General features: G+C 46.1%; 1 protein-coding gene across 7 annotated transcripts in view; it reads left to right on the top strand.

The window, feature by feature from the left end:
* The window catches only part of FHIP1A (FHF complex subunit HOOK interacting protein 1A), a 308,399-nt gene that overhangs the window by 271,698 nt on the left and 18,557 nt on the right, over positions 1-18,144 (top strand). For all 7 annotated transcript variants that reach the window (XM_070769004.1, XM_070769003.1, XM_070769002.1 and 4 more), the window contains 2 exons: positions 4,909-4,988; positions 16,838-17,028. In XM_070769004.1, coding sequence (XP_070625105.1) covers positions 4,909-4,988; positions 16,838-17,028 — 271 coding nt within the window. The remainder of the gene's footprint in view (positions 1-4,908; positions 4,989-16,837; positions 17,029-18,144) is intronic.

The raw sequence follows: 18,144 nt of genomic DNA, 5'->3' as shown, positions 1-18,144 counted from the left end.
GTCCTTTTCATTATAGGGGACTGGAATGCAAAAGTAGGAAGTCAAGAAACACCTGGAGTAACAGGCAAATTTGGCCTTGGAATACGGAATGAAGCAGGGCAAAGACTAATAGAGTTTTGCCAAGAAAATGCACTGGTCATAGCAAACACCCTCTTCCAACAACACAAAAGAATACTCTACACATGGACATCACCAGATGGTCAACACCGAAATCAGATTGATTATATTCTTTGCAGCCAAAGATGGAGAAGCTCTATACAGTCAGCAAAAACAAGACCAGGAGCTGACTGTGGCTCAGACCATGAACTCCTTATTGCCAAATTCAGACTGAAATTGAAGAAAGTAGGGAAAACCACTAGACCATTCAGGTATGACCTAAATTGAATCCCTTATGATTATACAGTGAAAGTGAGAAATAGATTTAAGGGCCTAGATCTGATACATAGAGTGCCTGATAAACTATGGAATGAGGTCCATGACATTGTACAGGAGACAGGGATAAAGACCATCCCCATGGAAAAGAAATGCAAAAAAGCAAAATGGCTGTCTGGGGAGGCCTTACAAATAGCTGTGAAAAGAAGAGAAGCAAAATGCAAAGGAGAAAGGAAAGATATAAGCATCTGAATGCAGAGTTCCAAAGAATAGCAAGAAGAGATAAGAAAGCCTTTCTCAGCAATCAGTGCAAAGAAATAGAGGAAAACAACAGAATGGGGAAGACTAGAGATCTCTTCAAGAAAATTAGAGATACCAGGGGGACATTTCATGCAAAGATGGGCTCGATAAAGGACAGAAGTAGTATGGACCTAACAGAAGCAGAAGATATTAAGAAGAGGTGGCAAGAGTACACAGAAGAACTGTACAAAAAAGAACTTCACGACCCAGATAATCACAATGGTGTGATCACTCATCTAGAGCCAGATATCCTGGAATGTGAAGTCAAGCGGGCCTTAGAAAGCATCACTATGAACAAAGCTAGTGGAGGTGATGGAATTCCAGTTGAGCTATTTCAAATCCTGAAGGATGAATCTGTGAAAGTGCTGCACTCAATATGCCAGCAAATTTGGAAAACTCAGCAGTGGCCACAGGACTGGAAAAGGTCAGTTTTCATTCCAATCCCAAAGAAAGGCAATGCCAAAGAATGCTCAAACTACTGCACAATTGCACTCATCTCACATGCTAGTAAAGTAATGCTCAAAATTCTGCAAGCCAAGCTTCAGCAATATGTGAACCATGAACTTCCAGATGTTCAAGCTGGTTTTAGAAAAGGCAGAGGAACCAGGGATCAAATTGCCAACATCCTCTGGATCATGGAAAAAGCAAGAGAGTTCCAGAAAAACATCTATTCCTGCTTTATTGACTATGCCAAAGCCTTTGACTGTGTGGATCACAATAAACTGTGGAAAATTCTTAGAGAGATGGGAATACCAGACCACCTGACCTGCCTCTTGAGAAATCTGTATGCAGGTCAGGAAGCAACAGTTAGAACTGGACATGGAACAACAGACTGGTTCCAAATAGGAAAAGGAGTACATCAAGGCTGTATATTATCATCCTGCTTATTTAACTTATATGCAGAGTACATCATGAGAAACGCTGGGCTGGAAGAAACACAAGCTGGAATCAAGATTGCCGGGAGAAATATCAATAACCTCAGATATGCAGATGACACCACCCTTATGGCAGAAAGTGAAGAGGAACTCAAAAGCCTCTTGATGAAAGTGAAAGTGGAGAGTGAAAAAGTTGGCTTAAAGCTCAACATTCAGAAAACGAAGATCCTGGCATCTGGTCCCATCACTTCATGGGAAATAGATGGGGAAACAGTGGAAACAGTGTCAGACTTTATTTTTTTGGGCTCCAAAATCACTGCAGATGGTGACTGCAGCCATGAAATTAAAAGACACTTACTCCTTGGAAGGAAAGTTATGACCAACCTAGATAGCATATTCAAAAGCAGAGACATTAGTTTGCCAACAAAGGTCCGTCTAGTCAAGGCTATGGTTTTTCCAGTGGTCATGTATGGATATGAGAGTTGGACTGTGAAGAAGGCTGAACGCTGAAGAATTGATGCTTTTGAACTGTGGTGTTGGAGAAGACTCTTGAGAGTCCCTTGGACTGCAAGGAGATCCAACCAGTCCATTCTGAAGGAGATCAGCCCTGGGTGTTCTTTGGAAGGAATGATGCTAAAGCTGAAACTCCAGTACTTTGGCCACCTCATGCGAAGAGTTGACTCATTGGAAAAGACTCTGATGCTGGGAGGGATTGGGGGCAGGAGGAGAAGGGGATGACAGAGGATGAGATGGCTGGATGGCATCACTGACTCGATGGACGTGAGTCTGGGTGAACTCCGGGAGTTGGTGATGGACAGGGAGGCCTGGTGTGCTGTGATTCATGGGGTCGCGAAGAGTCGGACACGACTGAGCGACTGAACTGAACTGAACTGAAGCAGCATTATTTGCAATTTGCAGAGTATCCAAGTTATGGAAGCAACCAAACTGTCCATCAACAAATGAATGGATAAAGAATATGTGGTGGGACTTCCCTGGTGGTCCAGTGGCTAAGAATCTGCCTTCCAGTGCAGGGGACACAGGTTCGACCCCTGGTTCAGGAAGATTCTCCATGCACAGGACAACGAATTCCGTGCCTCACAACTGGTGAACCCTCGGCGCTCTAGAGCCTGTGCTCTGCAACAGGAGAAACCTGTGCCTGGAGCTAGAGAGTAACCCCAAGTAGAGAAAGCCCTTGGATGACACTGATACCTAGTGCAGCCAAAAGAAGGAAAAAAAATAGAAAAAAAAAAAAAAGGGAATGAAATTTTGCCATTTGCAAGAACTTGGATGGACTTGGAGGGCTTTATGCTAAATGAAGTAAGTCAGACAGAGAAACACATATGCTGTATAATACCGCTTATATGTAGAATTTAGAAAATACAACAAACTAGTAAGTAAAACAGCCAAGAAGCTGACTCACAGCTATAGATAACGAATGTGGTTACCAGTGGTGAGCTGGAACGCGTAGGGGGGAAAAGGGATATTATGAAATCATGTGTGAAACTTTCGAAAACTGTAAAGCACCATATAATTTAAAGAATTTTTCATTCAATAAAAACAAATCAAAAGCTTCAAATAAAGTTGGGTTTTTGAAAAGATTGGCAAAATTGACAAACTTTTAGCTAGACTACTAAGGAAGAAAGTAAGAAGAGTCAAATTAATAAAATCCAGGATGAAAGAAGGGATATTACTATTGACCTTACAGAACTAAAAAAGATTATGAGGGATACTGTGAACAACTATGTGCCAAAAGATTGGATACTTTAGATGAAACAGGCAAGTTCTAGAAAGATACAGTCTTCTGGGACTGATTCAAGAAGAAATCGAAAATGTATAAACAAGTAAGAACTCTTGTGTTTCAAAGAACACCATTAAGAAACTGAAAAGACAGCTGACACAGTAGGAAGAAATCTGTGCAAGTCATGTCTCTGATAAGATACTTGTATGTAGAATTACAAACTCCTGGGACTCAATAATAAAAAGACAGATACAGGGTGCTGAGCATCTTGACAGTGATTTGCCCAGGTTACTATGGTGACATATAGAAAGGACTCAGAATGGGGAAAGGAGATGCTGAGGGGTAATCCTGGCAGAAAGAGAAGATTTCCTAGGAAAGGTGGTGCCTAGGGTCAGTCTTAGAGAATAAGGAGGCTTTATCCTGCGGAAGAGACAGAGGAAGGCATTCCAGGCAGAAGAACGGGATGTGCAGAGGCATGGAGTGAGTGGAATGAAGTACGTTGCTTCTGCCCAACTGTAAGGGGTGGCCTGAGTCCAAGAGATGTTTTGGGGCACACCAAGTACAGTTCTTTCTCTGCAGCACTGTTACGAATTTCATTAACCAGGTTGTAAACTGGTCCTGCCTAGAAGATGAACTAGCGCTTATTCTCCTGTACAAACAGTAAGAGCCTCAATTACTTATGTGGCTGGATAGAACAATAAATGCTTACTCCCCAAAGGACACAGTGATTTTAGAATGTACCTTTGGGAACCTTCTCTGTTGGGCTCTTTATCCTTCCTTTTTGGAAATTAGAGATGGCAAGAATTCTTTTTCTTTTTTTTTTTTTTAATGAAAAAAGTATTTAATGAAATACTTCAGGAAAGTATATCATCACCCCTCAGCACTATGGGAAATGGAACTCAGGAAAATCTTTGCCCCAAAGCCAAGAAACAAATCAAAAGGAGTTGAGGTTTGGGGCTGGGGACTCTAGGTAGAGAGTTGGCCGGGGTATATGCAATTTTCTTTTAGCCCTATCTTGTAAAAAATCAATGTCATATTTGAAAATAACTAGAAGGGTCTTCTCTGGCACTCCAGTGATTAAGACTCTGGGCTCCCAATGCTGGGGATCCAGGATTTGATCCCTGGGGGTCAGGGAACTAGATCCCACATGTTGCAACTAAGACTCTGCATGCCACAATTATTAATACAAGCTCCTGCATGCCATAATGAAGACTCCTCACAACCAAATAAATAAACAAAATATTTAAAAAAGAAAATAGGAAAACAAATGGCATAAGTAGATCGTGTGTGTGCGTGTGTGTGTGTGTGTGTGCGCGCGTGTGTGTTGGGGAGTTGTAGGGGGCGTGTTTATCTGGATCTTACATGAACATAGGCATTTTGTAGGAGAGTGATTCTGCATAGTGGCATAATCCCAGGGATAGATTGTCGAATCAAATCCTACAGGAGAACTGGTGGTCTGAATATACATTTTCTCTGGCAGCAGCATCTTTAAAAAAAAAAAAATTAAAACTACTTAAAAAATGAAGGCCATTTTATTTTGTCATTCTGAATTATTTACCGTCTTTGGGGGTTACAGAGGTCCCTTCAGTGTCTGAAACAGAACGTGTGTTTGTTGCTTCCCAGCTTTGTGTGGTGTCCCTGGCATTATTTAGAACTCTCATCGGTTTACATTGTGAAGATGTGATGTTACAACTAATTCTAAGGTGAGTTGCCACCTTTTGTCTCCTTTAAAGAACAACCTACACTATTGCTGTTTATTTTCCTTTGATAGTATGAGCTAAGTAAGGGCCATGCTTCTAAGAAAGAAAATAATCAAGAAAATCAGCTTAACTTCTGCATTATTGCCCAAGGTTAAAAGTATTTAGAGGGGCAAAGGCATTATATTATACATGTGCTCCTGGAAAAAATAAATAGAACGTTTGGAAACTTTCAGAAGTGTTATGAAAGCTCTTCTGGTCTGTAACTGGATGTCTTTCTCCCAAAGTACATTTTTAGGAGACTCATGTTATTGAGAACAACTTTTCTCAATATGAAATGCTGTTGGTGTATAGAAATTATTCTATGACTTTTGCTTTAGTAATGGTATGGCTACAGTGCTCACTGCCTGGCTTGCAAGTATTTTTCAATTAAATTCGGTAAATATTTAATGAGTACTTCCTGTGTATAGTTCAGAAGGGCGTGGGTGGAGGGACGAACTGAAAAGGGCATCCGTATACACAGGGCAGAGAAGGTCTGTCCTTCAGATGTCCAGGTGGGAACGGTGTCATGAATGGGCTGGGGTCTGGAGATGGGTGTCCGGAGTCAAAGTGGACTGCCAGCAAGACGACATCAGTTTGGTCATTGGGCAGGAGACTCAGGGACGCCGAATCCTGCCTCATCCCAGCCTGTCCTCTCAGGGTCGCTGAGAGGAGCATCTGCTTTTGTGAAGGAAGAGAGTTGACGAGGGCCTGTGCTCCCGCACTCCCCTCCGTGGTCTGGACGCAGTAAGGAAAGAGTCAGCCGGCTCACCGGGTGCCTGCTCCACCCCCACCATCCATAGACCCTGCTGCTGACCCCTCCTGGGACAGAGGGTGCTGAGAGCAAGACAAGAGGGAGGAGACCTGGGCTGCCCCTGGTCCCACTGCAGTTTAGACATGGTGTGAGCAGGATTACTGAGGAGCTGGCGTTCCAAGAGGTGTCTGGCCCTGGAGAAGTTTCAGGGCATGGCCAAGTGTGGTTCTGGGAACAGCAGCAGAGACGTCATCCAGGAACTCATGAAAACACACATCCTTGGCCGTCTTCTCCCAGACAAGCTGAATCAGGAACTGGTGGTGGGTGGGGCCTGGCAAGCAGTGTTTTGTTTAGCTCCGGGGGATTCTGATGCCAGGCTGAGTTTGAGAACTACTGGTTTGAGGAAGGTGCAGTATAGATGTGTCACCCTGCAAAAGGGAGCGATAGAAGCACCACAGGGGGAGTCAGCGGGCGGCCTGGTGATGGAGGCCTTGCAGAGTCACTGTTTTATAGGAGAACATCGCTTATTAATTTTGGGCTTCTGGAGGGTTTCGATCAGGCCATCAGTAACTGATCTTAGGGCCTTAGCAAAGAACGAATCTGCTCATAAGTACATACCCTGGGTCGTTCAGAGTATGACTCATTCGTTTTCTGTCCTAAAAGGGTTATGTCCGCTTCGCATCAGGTCTCTCCTGATGTGACAGTGCATTAGTGGCGCCTGGATGAAAGCCGTCAGAGCAGCTTGTTAAAGCCTGTTTGTTTGGTGTCAGAGCCAAAGTTCGCTTCCAACAAGGGTAAATCCTGGTTATATTTAAACGTTAGATCCTTGAATGTTGCTTCTTTGACAGCAGGGAAAGCAGCTGTCCTCTGCAGTGGGCCTGGAAGCCTGGCCCCATGTCCCAGCCCTGGTCACCGGGGGAGGCTGAGCCAGGGGGGCAGATGCTTCTGCCCAGTGGCGTTGTCTACTCACAGGGTGGTGCTTGTGGTAAAAACTGTCCTCAGAGGTCGTATTTGTCAAAGCTTCTTTTGAGAGCCAGCTCTGTGCCTTATGAAGGTGAAGGAATCAGCTCGTGATTGAAACACACGTCGAGGTCAGTGCTTGGCATTTCCATGGTGAGTAAGGGCCTGTTGTTGCCCAGGAAAGTGCATGGTTGCAGGTGCTGAATGGAGTCATGGAGAAAGCGCTGGGTGTAGCCTCTGATCCACCCCACTCCAGTACTCTTGCCTGGAAAATCCCATGGACAGAGGAGCCTGGTAGGCTCCAGTCCATGGGGTCGCTAAGAGTCGGAGAGGACTGAGCGACATCACTTTCACTTTTCACTTTCATGCATTGGAGAAGGAAATGGCAACCCACTCCAGTGTTCTTACCTGGAGAATCCCAGGGACCGGGGAGCCTGGTGGGCTGCTGTCTATGGGGTCGCACAGAGTCGGACACGACTGAAGCAACGCAGCAGCAGCAGCCTCTGATCTCAGTGCTCCTAGCCTGAGTTTCTTCTTTGTTTCCTTATTGAGGAGGATGATGAGAATGTAATAGTAGATGCCCTTTATTTACTACTTTCTGTATTTCTGATTCTGCCACATTGCCTGGGGAATCTGAGAAGAACGAGTTGGGGATAGATGTAGAGGTCAGCACGCGGTAGACACGCAGGAAACCTCTGCTTCCTATCGTTGTCACCTGAATGGCTGATCCACCTCCCACCCCCCATACCCATTTAACAAGTACTTTTTCTGTTTTTTTTAAACGTTTTATTTTGTAGTAGAGTATAGCTGATTAACAATGTTGTGATAATTTCAGGCAGAACAAGTATTTTTAATGGTAGTCAAATACACTCAACATTCAAAACACTAAGATCATGGCATCCGGTCCCATCACTTCTTGGCAGATAGATGGGGAAACAATGGAAACAGTGAGAGACTTGATTTTCTGGGGCTCCAAAATCACTGCAGATGGTGACTGTAGCCATGAAATTAAAAGACTCTTGCTCCTTGGAAGAAAAGCTATGAAAGCAAAGACATTACTTTGCCAATAAAGGTCCGTCTAGTCAAAGCTATGGTTTTTCCAGTGGTCATGTATGGATGTGAGAGTTGGACTATAAAGAAAGCTGAGTGCTGAAGAATTGATGCTTTTGAACTGTGGTGTTGGAGAAGCCTCTTGAGAGTCCCTTGGATGCAAGGAGATCCAACCAATCCATCCTAAAGGAGATCAGTCCTGGGTGTTCATTGGAAGGACTGATGCTGAAGCTGAAGCTCCAATACTTTTGCCACCTGATGCCAAGAATTGACTCATTAGAAAAGACCCTGATGCTGGGCAAGATTGAAGGCAGGAGGAGAAGGGGGCGACAGAGGATGAGATGGTTAGATGGCATCACTGACTCAATGGACATGAGTTTGAGTAAACTCCAGGAGTTGGTGATGGACAGGGAAGCCTGGCGTGCTGCAGTCCATAGGGTTGCAAAGAGTCGGACACGTGAACTGAGTCAAATACATAGAACCTAACCATACAGCTCAGTGATGTACATTCACATTATTGTACAGCCATTGCCACCATCCATCTCCAGAATTGTTCTCACCTCACAAAGAAAACCCCTTCTGTACCCCTTAAATCCTCACTCCCTGCCCCCCACCCCTGCCCCAGCCCATGGCAGCCACTATCCTGCCTTCTATTGCTCTGAATTTGCCTCTTCTAGGTGGACTAGTCCATGTAAGTGGACTCATGTAGTATTTGTCTTTTTGTGTCTGATTTATTTCACTTAGCACAGTGTCTTCAAGAGTCTTTCATGTTGTAGCAGGTGTCAGAATTTCCGTCCTTTTGAAGACCAAATAATACACCATTATTTACACCACATTTGGTTTACTCACTTATCTGTCACTGGACATTTTGGATTGCTTCCCGTTTTAGCTGCAATGAATAACCCTGCTGTGGCCACAGATACACAGATATGTCTCTTCAGAACCCTGCTTTCACTTCTTTTGTGTGGATATCCAGAAATGAAGTTGCTGGATCATTCTGTGAAAATTTTTTTTTTCTACAATAGCTGCACATTTTATAAGTCCACTGACAGTGTACAGGGTTCTGGTTGCTCCACAATCCTTGCCAATACTTATTATTTTCTGTTAAACTAAAAACTTTTTTTTTTAGAAATTTATGTTTATTTATTTGGCTGCATTGAGTCTTAGCAATGGCACACAGGCTTCACTGCCCTGCAGCATGTGGGATCTTAGTTCCTTTACCAGGGCTCAAACCCGAGTCCCCTGCCCTGGAAGCAGATTCTCAATGACTGGACCACTGGGTAAGTTCCCTAAAAATGGTATTTCGGCAATCAAGTAAGAATAACAGGCAGATTTAAAGAACCAGCTAGGGATTTTAGAAGTGGAAACTGTAATTATTAAAATGAAAAACTGAGTGTTTAGTGTAGATAACATTTAAGATACAGATTAAGAGAGAATTAATGCGATTGAAGAAGTTACTACTAAGTTTGCAGCAGAAAGAGATAAGGAGATTTACAATTCTGAGAACAAGGCTGTGAACAGTGGTGGCTGTAATGATAAGGTGTGTATCCAGTTAGGTCCATCTAGTCAAAGCTGAATCATGTATGGACGTGAGAGTTGGACCATAAAGAAAGCTGAGTGCCAAAGAATTGATGCTTTTGAACTGTGGTATTGGAGAAGGTTCTTTGAGAGTCTTGAGCTGCATGAAGATCAAACCAGTTAATCCTAAAGGAAATCAGTCCTGAATTGGAAGAACTGATGCTGAAGCTGAAACTCCAATACTTGGGCCACCTGATGTGAAGAACTGACTCATTGGAAAAGACCCTGATGCTGGGAAAGCTTGAAGGCAGGAGAAGGGGATGACAGAGGATGAGATGGTTGGATGGCATCACTGACTCGATGGACATGAGTTTGAGCAAGCTTAGGGAGTTGGTGATGGACAGGGAGGCCTGGCGTGCTGCAGTCCATGGGGTTGCAAAGAGTTGGACACAACTGAGCAACTGAACCGAACTGAGTCCCTCCTATCTTTGGTTCTGTTTTCCAACGTTTCAGTTACCTATGGTCAACTGTGGTCCAGAAATATTAAGTGGAAACTTCTGGAAATAAACAGTTCATAGGTTTTAAATTGTGTGCTGTTCTGAGTAGCGTGATGGAATCTCAGGCCTCCCCTGCCAGGATCCCCAGTTATCAACAGAGTCTGCCCCTGATATCCAGCCATCAACATCTTCATGGCTCAGTGACCCAGGGTCACCTTAAGTGCACGTTTGTCCTTTGTATTGCGTCAGAAGGTCAGTGGCAGCCTGAGCCTGCGTCCCAAGGCTGACATTATTCACCTCACTTCATGCCATCCTGTAGGCGTTTCATGGTCTCAGATCATCACAGGAAGGGAGAGTACAGCACAGTGAGACACTTTGAGAGACAGACTGCATTCACATAACTTCCATTACAGTACATGGTTATAATTGCTGTATTTTATTACTGGATACTCCAAAAATGGATCCGTGAGCTAACACGTTGTGTACTCTAGGGTGAAAACTGAATAGGCCAGACCATATTATCACTGGATAAATGAGCTGGATGTGATTTTTTCTCATTCTGCAGTACCACTTTGTAAATTAAAATATTGATGTTATCATGTCTGTCCATTTTCTAACACTAAAACTTTTCTAAAGTTGGGGAAAAACAGCTATTACTAGCTGTTGTTGCTATTCTCTTCCTGAGCCTAATCTATAAACTAAACTTTATCATAGGTTTGTATGTATAGAAAAAAGCACAGTATTTATAAGGTTCAGTACCATCCTCTGTTTTGGGCGTCAGTGGGGGTCTTGGAGTGTATCTCCTGCAGATAAGAGGGGCTTACTGTAATGAGAACAGTGTCTTTTCTGATTTAGAATCTGTACCAAAAGCAAAGGCAATGAAAAATCCTTATTTTTCTAGCCCTTTAAATGTTAAGGGACCTACGAGATATATTTATAAGCTGCCCTTTTTTGTTGCTGCTGTAGTCATTTGAATGTGTATGACAAACTTGTAGATCTGAGAGGCAATAGAGCAGTGACGATTATGTGACTCCTTTTGTGAGGTTATTTGTTACATGATAAAACTACATCAATTTTTGTTGCAACCCAAGCACTCTTAATTATTGACCTTTCAAAGTGATAATCTGTTTGTAACTGATTTTTTTTTTCCTTTAGCAAGATAATCAGAGTAGTAAGTTGGAATAAGGTACCGAGAAAGCAATGGCACCCCATTCTAGTACTCTTGCCTGGAAAATTCCATGGATGGAGGAGCCTGGTGGGCTGCAGTCCATGGGGTCGTGAAGAGTCAGACACCACTGAGCAACTTCACTTTCACGTTTTACTTTCATGCATTGGAGAAGGAAATGGCAAGCCACTCCAGTGTTCTTGCCTGGAGAATCCCAGGGTCGGGAGAGCCTGGTGGGCTGCCGTCTGTGGGGTCGCACAGAGTCAGACACGACTGAAGCGACTTAGCAGCAGCAGCAGAGAGGCTATTTAGGGGCACAGAAAATGTAAGGGAAATTGTCCACCTTGAAGGATGTGACCTGTGATGGGCCAAAGGCAGGCAGGAACTGCTGACAGGCAGACTGCTGCTGCTAAGTCACTTGAGTCGTGTCCGACTCTGTGCGACCCCATAGACAGCAGCGCACCAGGCTCCCCCGTCCCTGGGATTCTCCAGGCAAGAACACTGGAGTGGCTTGCCATTTCCTTCTCCAATGCATGAAAGGGAAAAGTGAAAGTGAAGTCACTCAGTCATGTCTGACTCTTAGCGACCCCATTGACTGCAGCCTACCAGGCTCCTCCATCCATGGGATTTTCCAGGCAAGAGTACTGGAGTGCGGTGCCATTGCCTTCTCCTGACAGGCAGACACTTGACAGATTACATGCCCCCCCCCGCCCCTCCCCCTCCCCCTCCCCCCCTCCTCCACGCCCCCTCCCACCCCCCCCCCCACCCCCGCCCCCACCGTGTTCGTGACACTTCCCGGTTTAGGCACCACTGGGTTGCTTAATGCCCTGAATGCCACTTCTGAATACTCTGGTTGGGGTTTTTCCTTCACAAGTGCTGGTCCTTTGTCGGGTTTATGAACTGCATCACCTTCTGTGTTCAGGTAGAAACTATTTTGCTCAAAGAGAAGCTGTCTGTTCACTTCAGGAACATTCCCATCTTCTGTGAGCATTAGGTTTCTGGAGGAGAGGGGAAAAGAAGCCAACTTAAGGTACGGTGAATAGGAGAAATACGGCCAAAACATCTTTGAAAAACAGAGGAGCTTTTTGAAATTCACTCACGTTGCTTTTAAGATTTTTGCCCGTTGGTGCACACTGAGATTTCTGTCGCCTCCTAAGAAGCATCTTGCTTGCTCCATCATACCTGACTGCTTTGTTTGTTTTTATTGTCAGTGTAGCAGCAGGCACTGTGTATGCTCTGTTATTGATTGGTTGTCACTGAATTGTTTCAGAAGTGATGATGATTTATTTTAACGAGTGATATCCAATAACATAGAACATGGATCCAGGGTTGCAGAGGGCTAGGGAGATAATGAAAAAAGCGAGGACAATGTAGGAAATAGTTTTTTTTCCTGCTGTATTGGGATGGCTTTGAGTAACCTGAGCCTCTAAAGCCATTTGTTAGTTTCCGATTATGTAATATTTACTGCTTCCTGAACTTAAATAAAATCCCACCCCAGGCAAATACCATTGAAATGAAAAGATAGTTTGATGCCAGTCATCTGTACGAAGTTTCCTAGGTGATTCTCCTGCTGTCATCACCCACTTAATCCCGACGGGCGGCATTTGGGGAACATCTGACTCCTTTCTGTTTCTAGTCTCTGTCTGTAACTGAGGGCAGGTGGTGGCTAGTGTGTGGTCCCCCACGCTTCTCTCTGGGATAGTCCTTCATTATAGAAGCACAGTAGTAGAAGTCCTGCTTTAAATGCAGGGGTGTTATTCATTTGGGTTGACTCTCCAATTTCTAATTGTATAGAACCCTCTCCTTCAACCACTGGGGGATCCCTTTATTTGATTTACTCAGAAGAAAATTCTTAGTTTCTATGGAAAGTGTGTATTTGCAAAGTTGCAAATTCCAAATCACTATTTATTCTAATATAATGCCAAGCTATCCACCGGTGATATTTGATAAATAGCTCTATTAGGTTTGATCCACTGTTCCATTTTTTTTTTTTTTTTACTTCTTCAAATAAAGAGTAGAAATCTATGTATATCAACTTAAGTCATGAAATATGCTTGGTTTGAGCTGTAAGTAGTCATCAAGTTCCAGGAGTATATAAAAGCATCAAAGCAGGTTGTTTCTTAAATAATTAATGATGAGAATAAGGATACAATATAAATTCTGTATAATGTGAATTTCCCCAGGCCTCTCTCGCCTGTGATGGCAGAAGAGTTCGCATCGGCAACCACAGGACAGGTTTCCCTGGCTCTTGCCCGCCCCCCTGCCCCTCGTCTAAGACTGTGGCCCCCTGTGAAGCATCAGCTATCAGTTCTGTGGGAGCCCAAGGCTGGGGTCTTACACGGGCTCCCGCACAAATCTGTGCCCCGGTGCAGTTGCCACAGGAGCGTCTCTGCTGAGCCCTTGATAGGTGCTGCCTCCCTCGGTCCCTGCCGTGTCCCCGCTCCTGAGAGGGCTCGGGGGTGATGGAGGGCACGAGGGCTGGACCAGCAGGGCCTCCCTGTGCGTCCTGGGGCCAGAACCGTGCAGGCCAGAGAAGGCTTCTCTCCTGTCATCACTCTTGATCCACAAAGCGTCTCCTCTCACCGAGATCCTCGTGAACAGAGGTCTTTCATTTCCTGCCTATAGGATCTGTTTCCTCTCCAGTAGGACTCAGGCACACATCCCCAGAGCTGGGCTGAGGATGAGGCTAGACCGGGCCCGTTTCCCACACTGCGTCTCCTGTCTTTGCTGTTTGTTCTTAGACCCTCTGATTTCCGTGAACCTGCACTTGCAAGTAAATACTGCTGCGTCAGATGCGCGGGGCGTGCCTGGATCTCAGTGACGGGGTCTCGGCTCAGGTGTCTGTGTGTGTTGTGTGCATATGAGTGTGGGAGGGGAGACTGCGTCTCCCTTACTTGGCAGTCTAGCTAAGGTTTGGGTTGAATGAGGCATAATTTGATTTACTGATTAAAGGTAGTAGCACTAGTGGTAAAGAACCCACCTCCTTTTAGGTACTCCGCCAGTGTAGGAAACATAAGAGACATGGGTTCGATCTCTGGGTCGGGAAGATTCCCTGGAGGAGGGCATGGTAACCCGCTCCAGTATTCTTGCCTGGGGAATCCCATGGACAGAGGAGCCTGGCGACAGTCCATAGGGTCACAAAGAGTCAGACATGACTGAAGCGACTTAGCACAATTTAAGTATTTATTTATATATCTTTATTTGTACTTATGTTACTTATTTGATTGCCTGTGGCATGTGGGATCTAGTTCCCTGACCAAAGGACGAATCCAGGGCCCCTGCATTGGGAACCTGGAGTCTTAGCCACTGGACCACCCGGGAAGTCCTTGATTTATTTTTTGAGAACTGAAGGTTCAGTGGCAAGCTTGTCATTTCATACCATGAACGTTACAAAGACCAACGTGTAACATGCTATGAAGAGAATGAAATCTCTTTTCCTCCTTGACCCAGGCACTTGCAGCAGGTCAGTCATTAATGCAAACATAGGTTTTCCTCTTGTGGATCCGCAGGAGCTGTGGAAGACAGCTCAACGTTTACTGGCCTCGGGACATACCCTGGAAGTTGTACTTTTATCTTTTTCTCTGAATCCTTAATCATGGCTTGTTTTCCTCTGTACCGCCTCTCTCTTGAAAGCTAAATACAGAAACAAAAACATGCAGGTTTATTGAAGATTGCGGTTGTCCGCCTCAGGGCTCAGGGTCTCTGGAATTGGCTCCCGCACAAACGTGGGGCACTTGGCTCTGGCCGTGAGGCTTCCGTCAGGTTTGTTCCATCTTTGTTTAAACAAACAGCGTGCTCTTTCCCCCCGTTAGGAAAGGAGGCCACTGAAACGCTCTTGATTGCAGCCTCGCAGCCTGCCAGTGTGCTCCGAGTGTGTCAGAAGTGACTGCCCACGTGTTCTTGTCTCCAGCTGTGTGATGATCCTGAGATGCTTTGTCACCCACTCCCAAGAGTGTTTGGTGTGAAACGGGGCCCAGTGCTCCATGCTGAGCCCTGGGCAGCTGTGAAGTTGTGGTTCATAAGAAGAAATACATGTTTGGTCTTTGTCCTTTTTCTTCTAAGCCCCTGATACCCGGGGAGAGGAGAAGGTTGAATTAAGTGCCAATGGTCAGTGATTCAAAATTAGCCATGACCACAGTGAAACCTCCATAAAGCCCCACAACTGCTGGCTTTGGAGAGCCTTCCATTGGTGGAGGTGCTGGGGGAGAGGGGCCGGGAGATGACACAGAACCTCCATAGCCTCCCCCACCGCTGACCCCCTGCATCTCTCCATCAGACTGTTTCTGAGTTACAGCCTTTCCTAAAAACCAGTGACCTAGTAAGTAATGTGTCTCTGAGTTTTTTATTTACAAAACAGAAACAGACTCACAGATTTAGAGAAGAAACTTAGGTGGTGGGGGAATAGTTAGGGAGTTTGGGATGGACAGGTACACACTGCTGTATTTTAAGTGGGTCCATCCTAAAGGAGATCAGGCCTGGGTGTTCATTGGAAGGACTGATGTTGAGGCTGAAACTTCAATATTTTGGCCACCTGATGCGAAGAGCTGACTCATTTGAAAAGACCCTGATGTTGGGAAAGATTGAAGGCAGGAGGATCAGGGGACAACAGAGGATGAGATGGTTGGATGGCATCACCAACTCGATGGACATGGGTTTGGGTGGACTCCTGGAGTTGGTGATGGACAGGGACGCCTGACGTGCTGCGGTTCATGGGGTCGTAAAGAATCGGGCATGACTGAGCGACTGAACTGAACTGAACCAGCCAGGACCTACTGTATAATAGCACAGGGCACTCTGTTCAGTGTTACGTAGCAGCCTCGATGGGGGGGGGGGATTGGGGAAGAATGGACACGTGCATATATCTGGCTGAGTCCCTTTGCTGTCCACTGGAAACTGTCACAAGATTGTTAGCTGGCTGTGCTCCAATATAAAATTAATAAGTTAAAAAAAAAGCCTCTGAGTTCTGTGCACTGCTCTAGCAAATTGATCAAACCAAGACGGGGTTGTTGGAACCTCAGAAGCACAGGTGACAGCCTGGACTTGTGACTGGCATCTGAAGTGTGTGTGTGTGTGTGTGTTGCAGAGTCTTGTAGGACCAGACCCTCAGCCCGTGGGCTCCACTGCCGCCTCTGAGTAGACAGTGCCACACTTGAGTTGAACCGAAGGACACCTTCAGCCTGGAGCACTGCTTGCTTGGCGGTGTGGGGACACCGCCCACCCTTACAGCCCCTTCGGAACTGGTGCCAGAACACTGTGGCACAAGATAGTCTCACGGCCCCACGGGAGAACAGGAGAGGCTGGCACTCTGGCAGGGTCTTTGCCTTTCTGTGCAAAGACTGTGCTGTCATCCGGCGCCCACTCTGAGCACTGCCCACAGGATCATGAGGCAGAACTCCTGAAGGAGGTGCTGCTTCTGGTAGCACATCATGTTGAGAAGGCAGACGCCAAAACAGTTGTGATTCTGATAGCAGTGCCTTAACAGAGAGCCATGAGCGTAGTGGAGGGAGAGGGTGTCTCCACCTTGGAGTGGGAAGCCCGGATGCCTTCCTGGAGAAAGTGACACTGAACTTGGAGTTTGCAGGACGACAAGGCAGGTGTCTGGTAGGGGCAGGGGAAGCATGCTGCAGAGAGAGGTTACAGCAGAGGCGAAGGCCCGGGGCGCAGAGGGGCAGCACATCCATTAAGAGAGGGGAAGTTCGGGGATGCTAAACTGTGAGGGCCCTTAGATCTGCTGTCAGAAAAAGGCAGCCCTTGTCAGGCTTGAAGCTCAGGAGTGAGCCCAGGGGGCTGGAGTGAAGGTGCAGAAGGGATGAGCCCCCTGATCACGGGAATGGACCTGCAGACACTGAACGCGGCCCTTTTTGTCTTCCAGGTATCTGATCCCTTGCAATCACATGATGCTGAGTCAGAGGTGGGCTGTGAAGGAGAGAGACTGTTACTCTGTGTCTGCGGCCAAGCTGCTCGCCCTGACCCCCGTCTGTTGCTCCAGCGGGATCACCCTGACACTTGGGAACCAGGAGAGGGATTATATTCTCTGGTCACAGTGCAGGCGTGACAGCCCAGGTAGGGTGTTGCCAACCTGCATCCCTGACCCTTTAGCGATAGAAAGTGACAAGAGGCCAGAGGAGGAATTCAGCAGGGCTTTCCGGGCCTCTTGCTGCAGCCCAAGAACAAGAAACAGATGCCCTTGCTTGCTCCCCAAGCCGGGGGCCAAGCTGGTCCCTTAAACGGGGTGAGGGTGGGGTGACCCGATAGTTAGGTCAGAGGGTGGCTTATGTGGGCTGCCGACCCCCCTGGTGGTGCTGTGCCCCAGGACCATGCTCAGTGCCCTGCTTTTGCTTCTTGTGCCGGGGGAGTGGCAGTTCAGTTCAGGCCTTTTTGTGTGGTGTTTTTCATAATTTGCCCCATCTGTGCATGCATGAAGTTATTTTTAGTTCCTTATAGCGTCTTTGTATTCTGTTGCTGGAGGGGAGGAGGAGATGCGTGTCCAGGTGTAAGCACTGAAGCATGGGGTCCCGGGTCCCAGCCTGCCAGGCAGCCCTCTCTAGTGATAATCTTTATAAACAAAAGGATACCGGATTCCATCTCTCCCTGGATGTGTGTCTCTCTCGGTAGACAGGGAGTGCGGCAGCGAGTCCCGTTTCTTTTATGACTGACTAGCTAGGGGTCCTTTTCTGCTTCTTACAGCTGTAATAAGTATTCACTGACGTGCCCAGCTCTCACCCCGTCAGTGTCCCCAGACCTCAGTTTTCACTAGGCTTTCTAGCAGCATCCTCAGTGTACAAGTATGAGATGTGTTATATTCACATGTCTTTTTAAACAGCATGGGGCTGGGGGTTGGAGTCAGCTATAGCTAAGGTAGAGTTAGCCCTTATTTTAGATAATGAAGAGGCTGGAACGAAGTAAGGAGAGAGGTTGACGTGAGATGACCTTGACTTGGGGAGGTGGGGAGTAGGATTGTGGCCTGACCTGTGGCTCTGCCACTGGCTCTCAGGTGATCTTTGTCTCTGAGCCTCAGTTTCTTCATCTGTAAATGGAGAAAACAGTGTCTCCACATAGGCCTGTGAGGATTAAATTCGATAGCACCAATAAAGCGCCTGCCGGCTGGTAGATTCTTAAAAAAACAGTAGAATTTGTGTTTGCCCTTGTCTTAGTCCATTTTTTTCCTAAAGGAAATGT

This window comes from Bos indicus, chromosome 17 (genome assembly GCF_029378745.1).
Source record: "Bos indicus isolate NIAB-ARS_2022 breed Sahiwal x Tharparkar chromosome 17, NIAB-ARS_B.indTharparkar_mat_pri_1.0, whole genome shotgun sequence".
Lineage (NCBI taxonomy): Eukaryota > Metazoa > Chordata > Mammalia > Artiodactyla > Bovidae > Bos > Bos indicus.
Note: the sequence above shows the minus strand (reverse complement) of the source record. Positions and strands in the feature narration are given on the sequence as shown.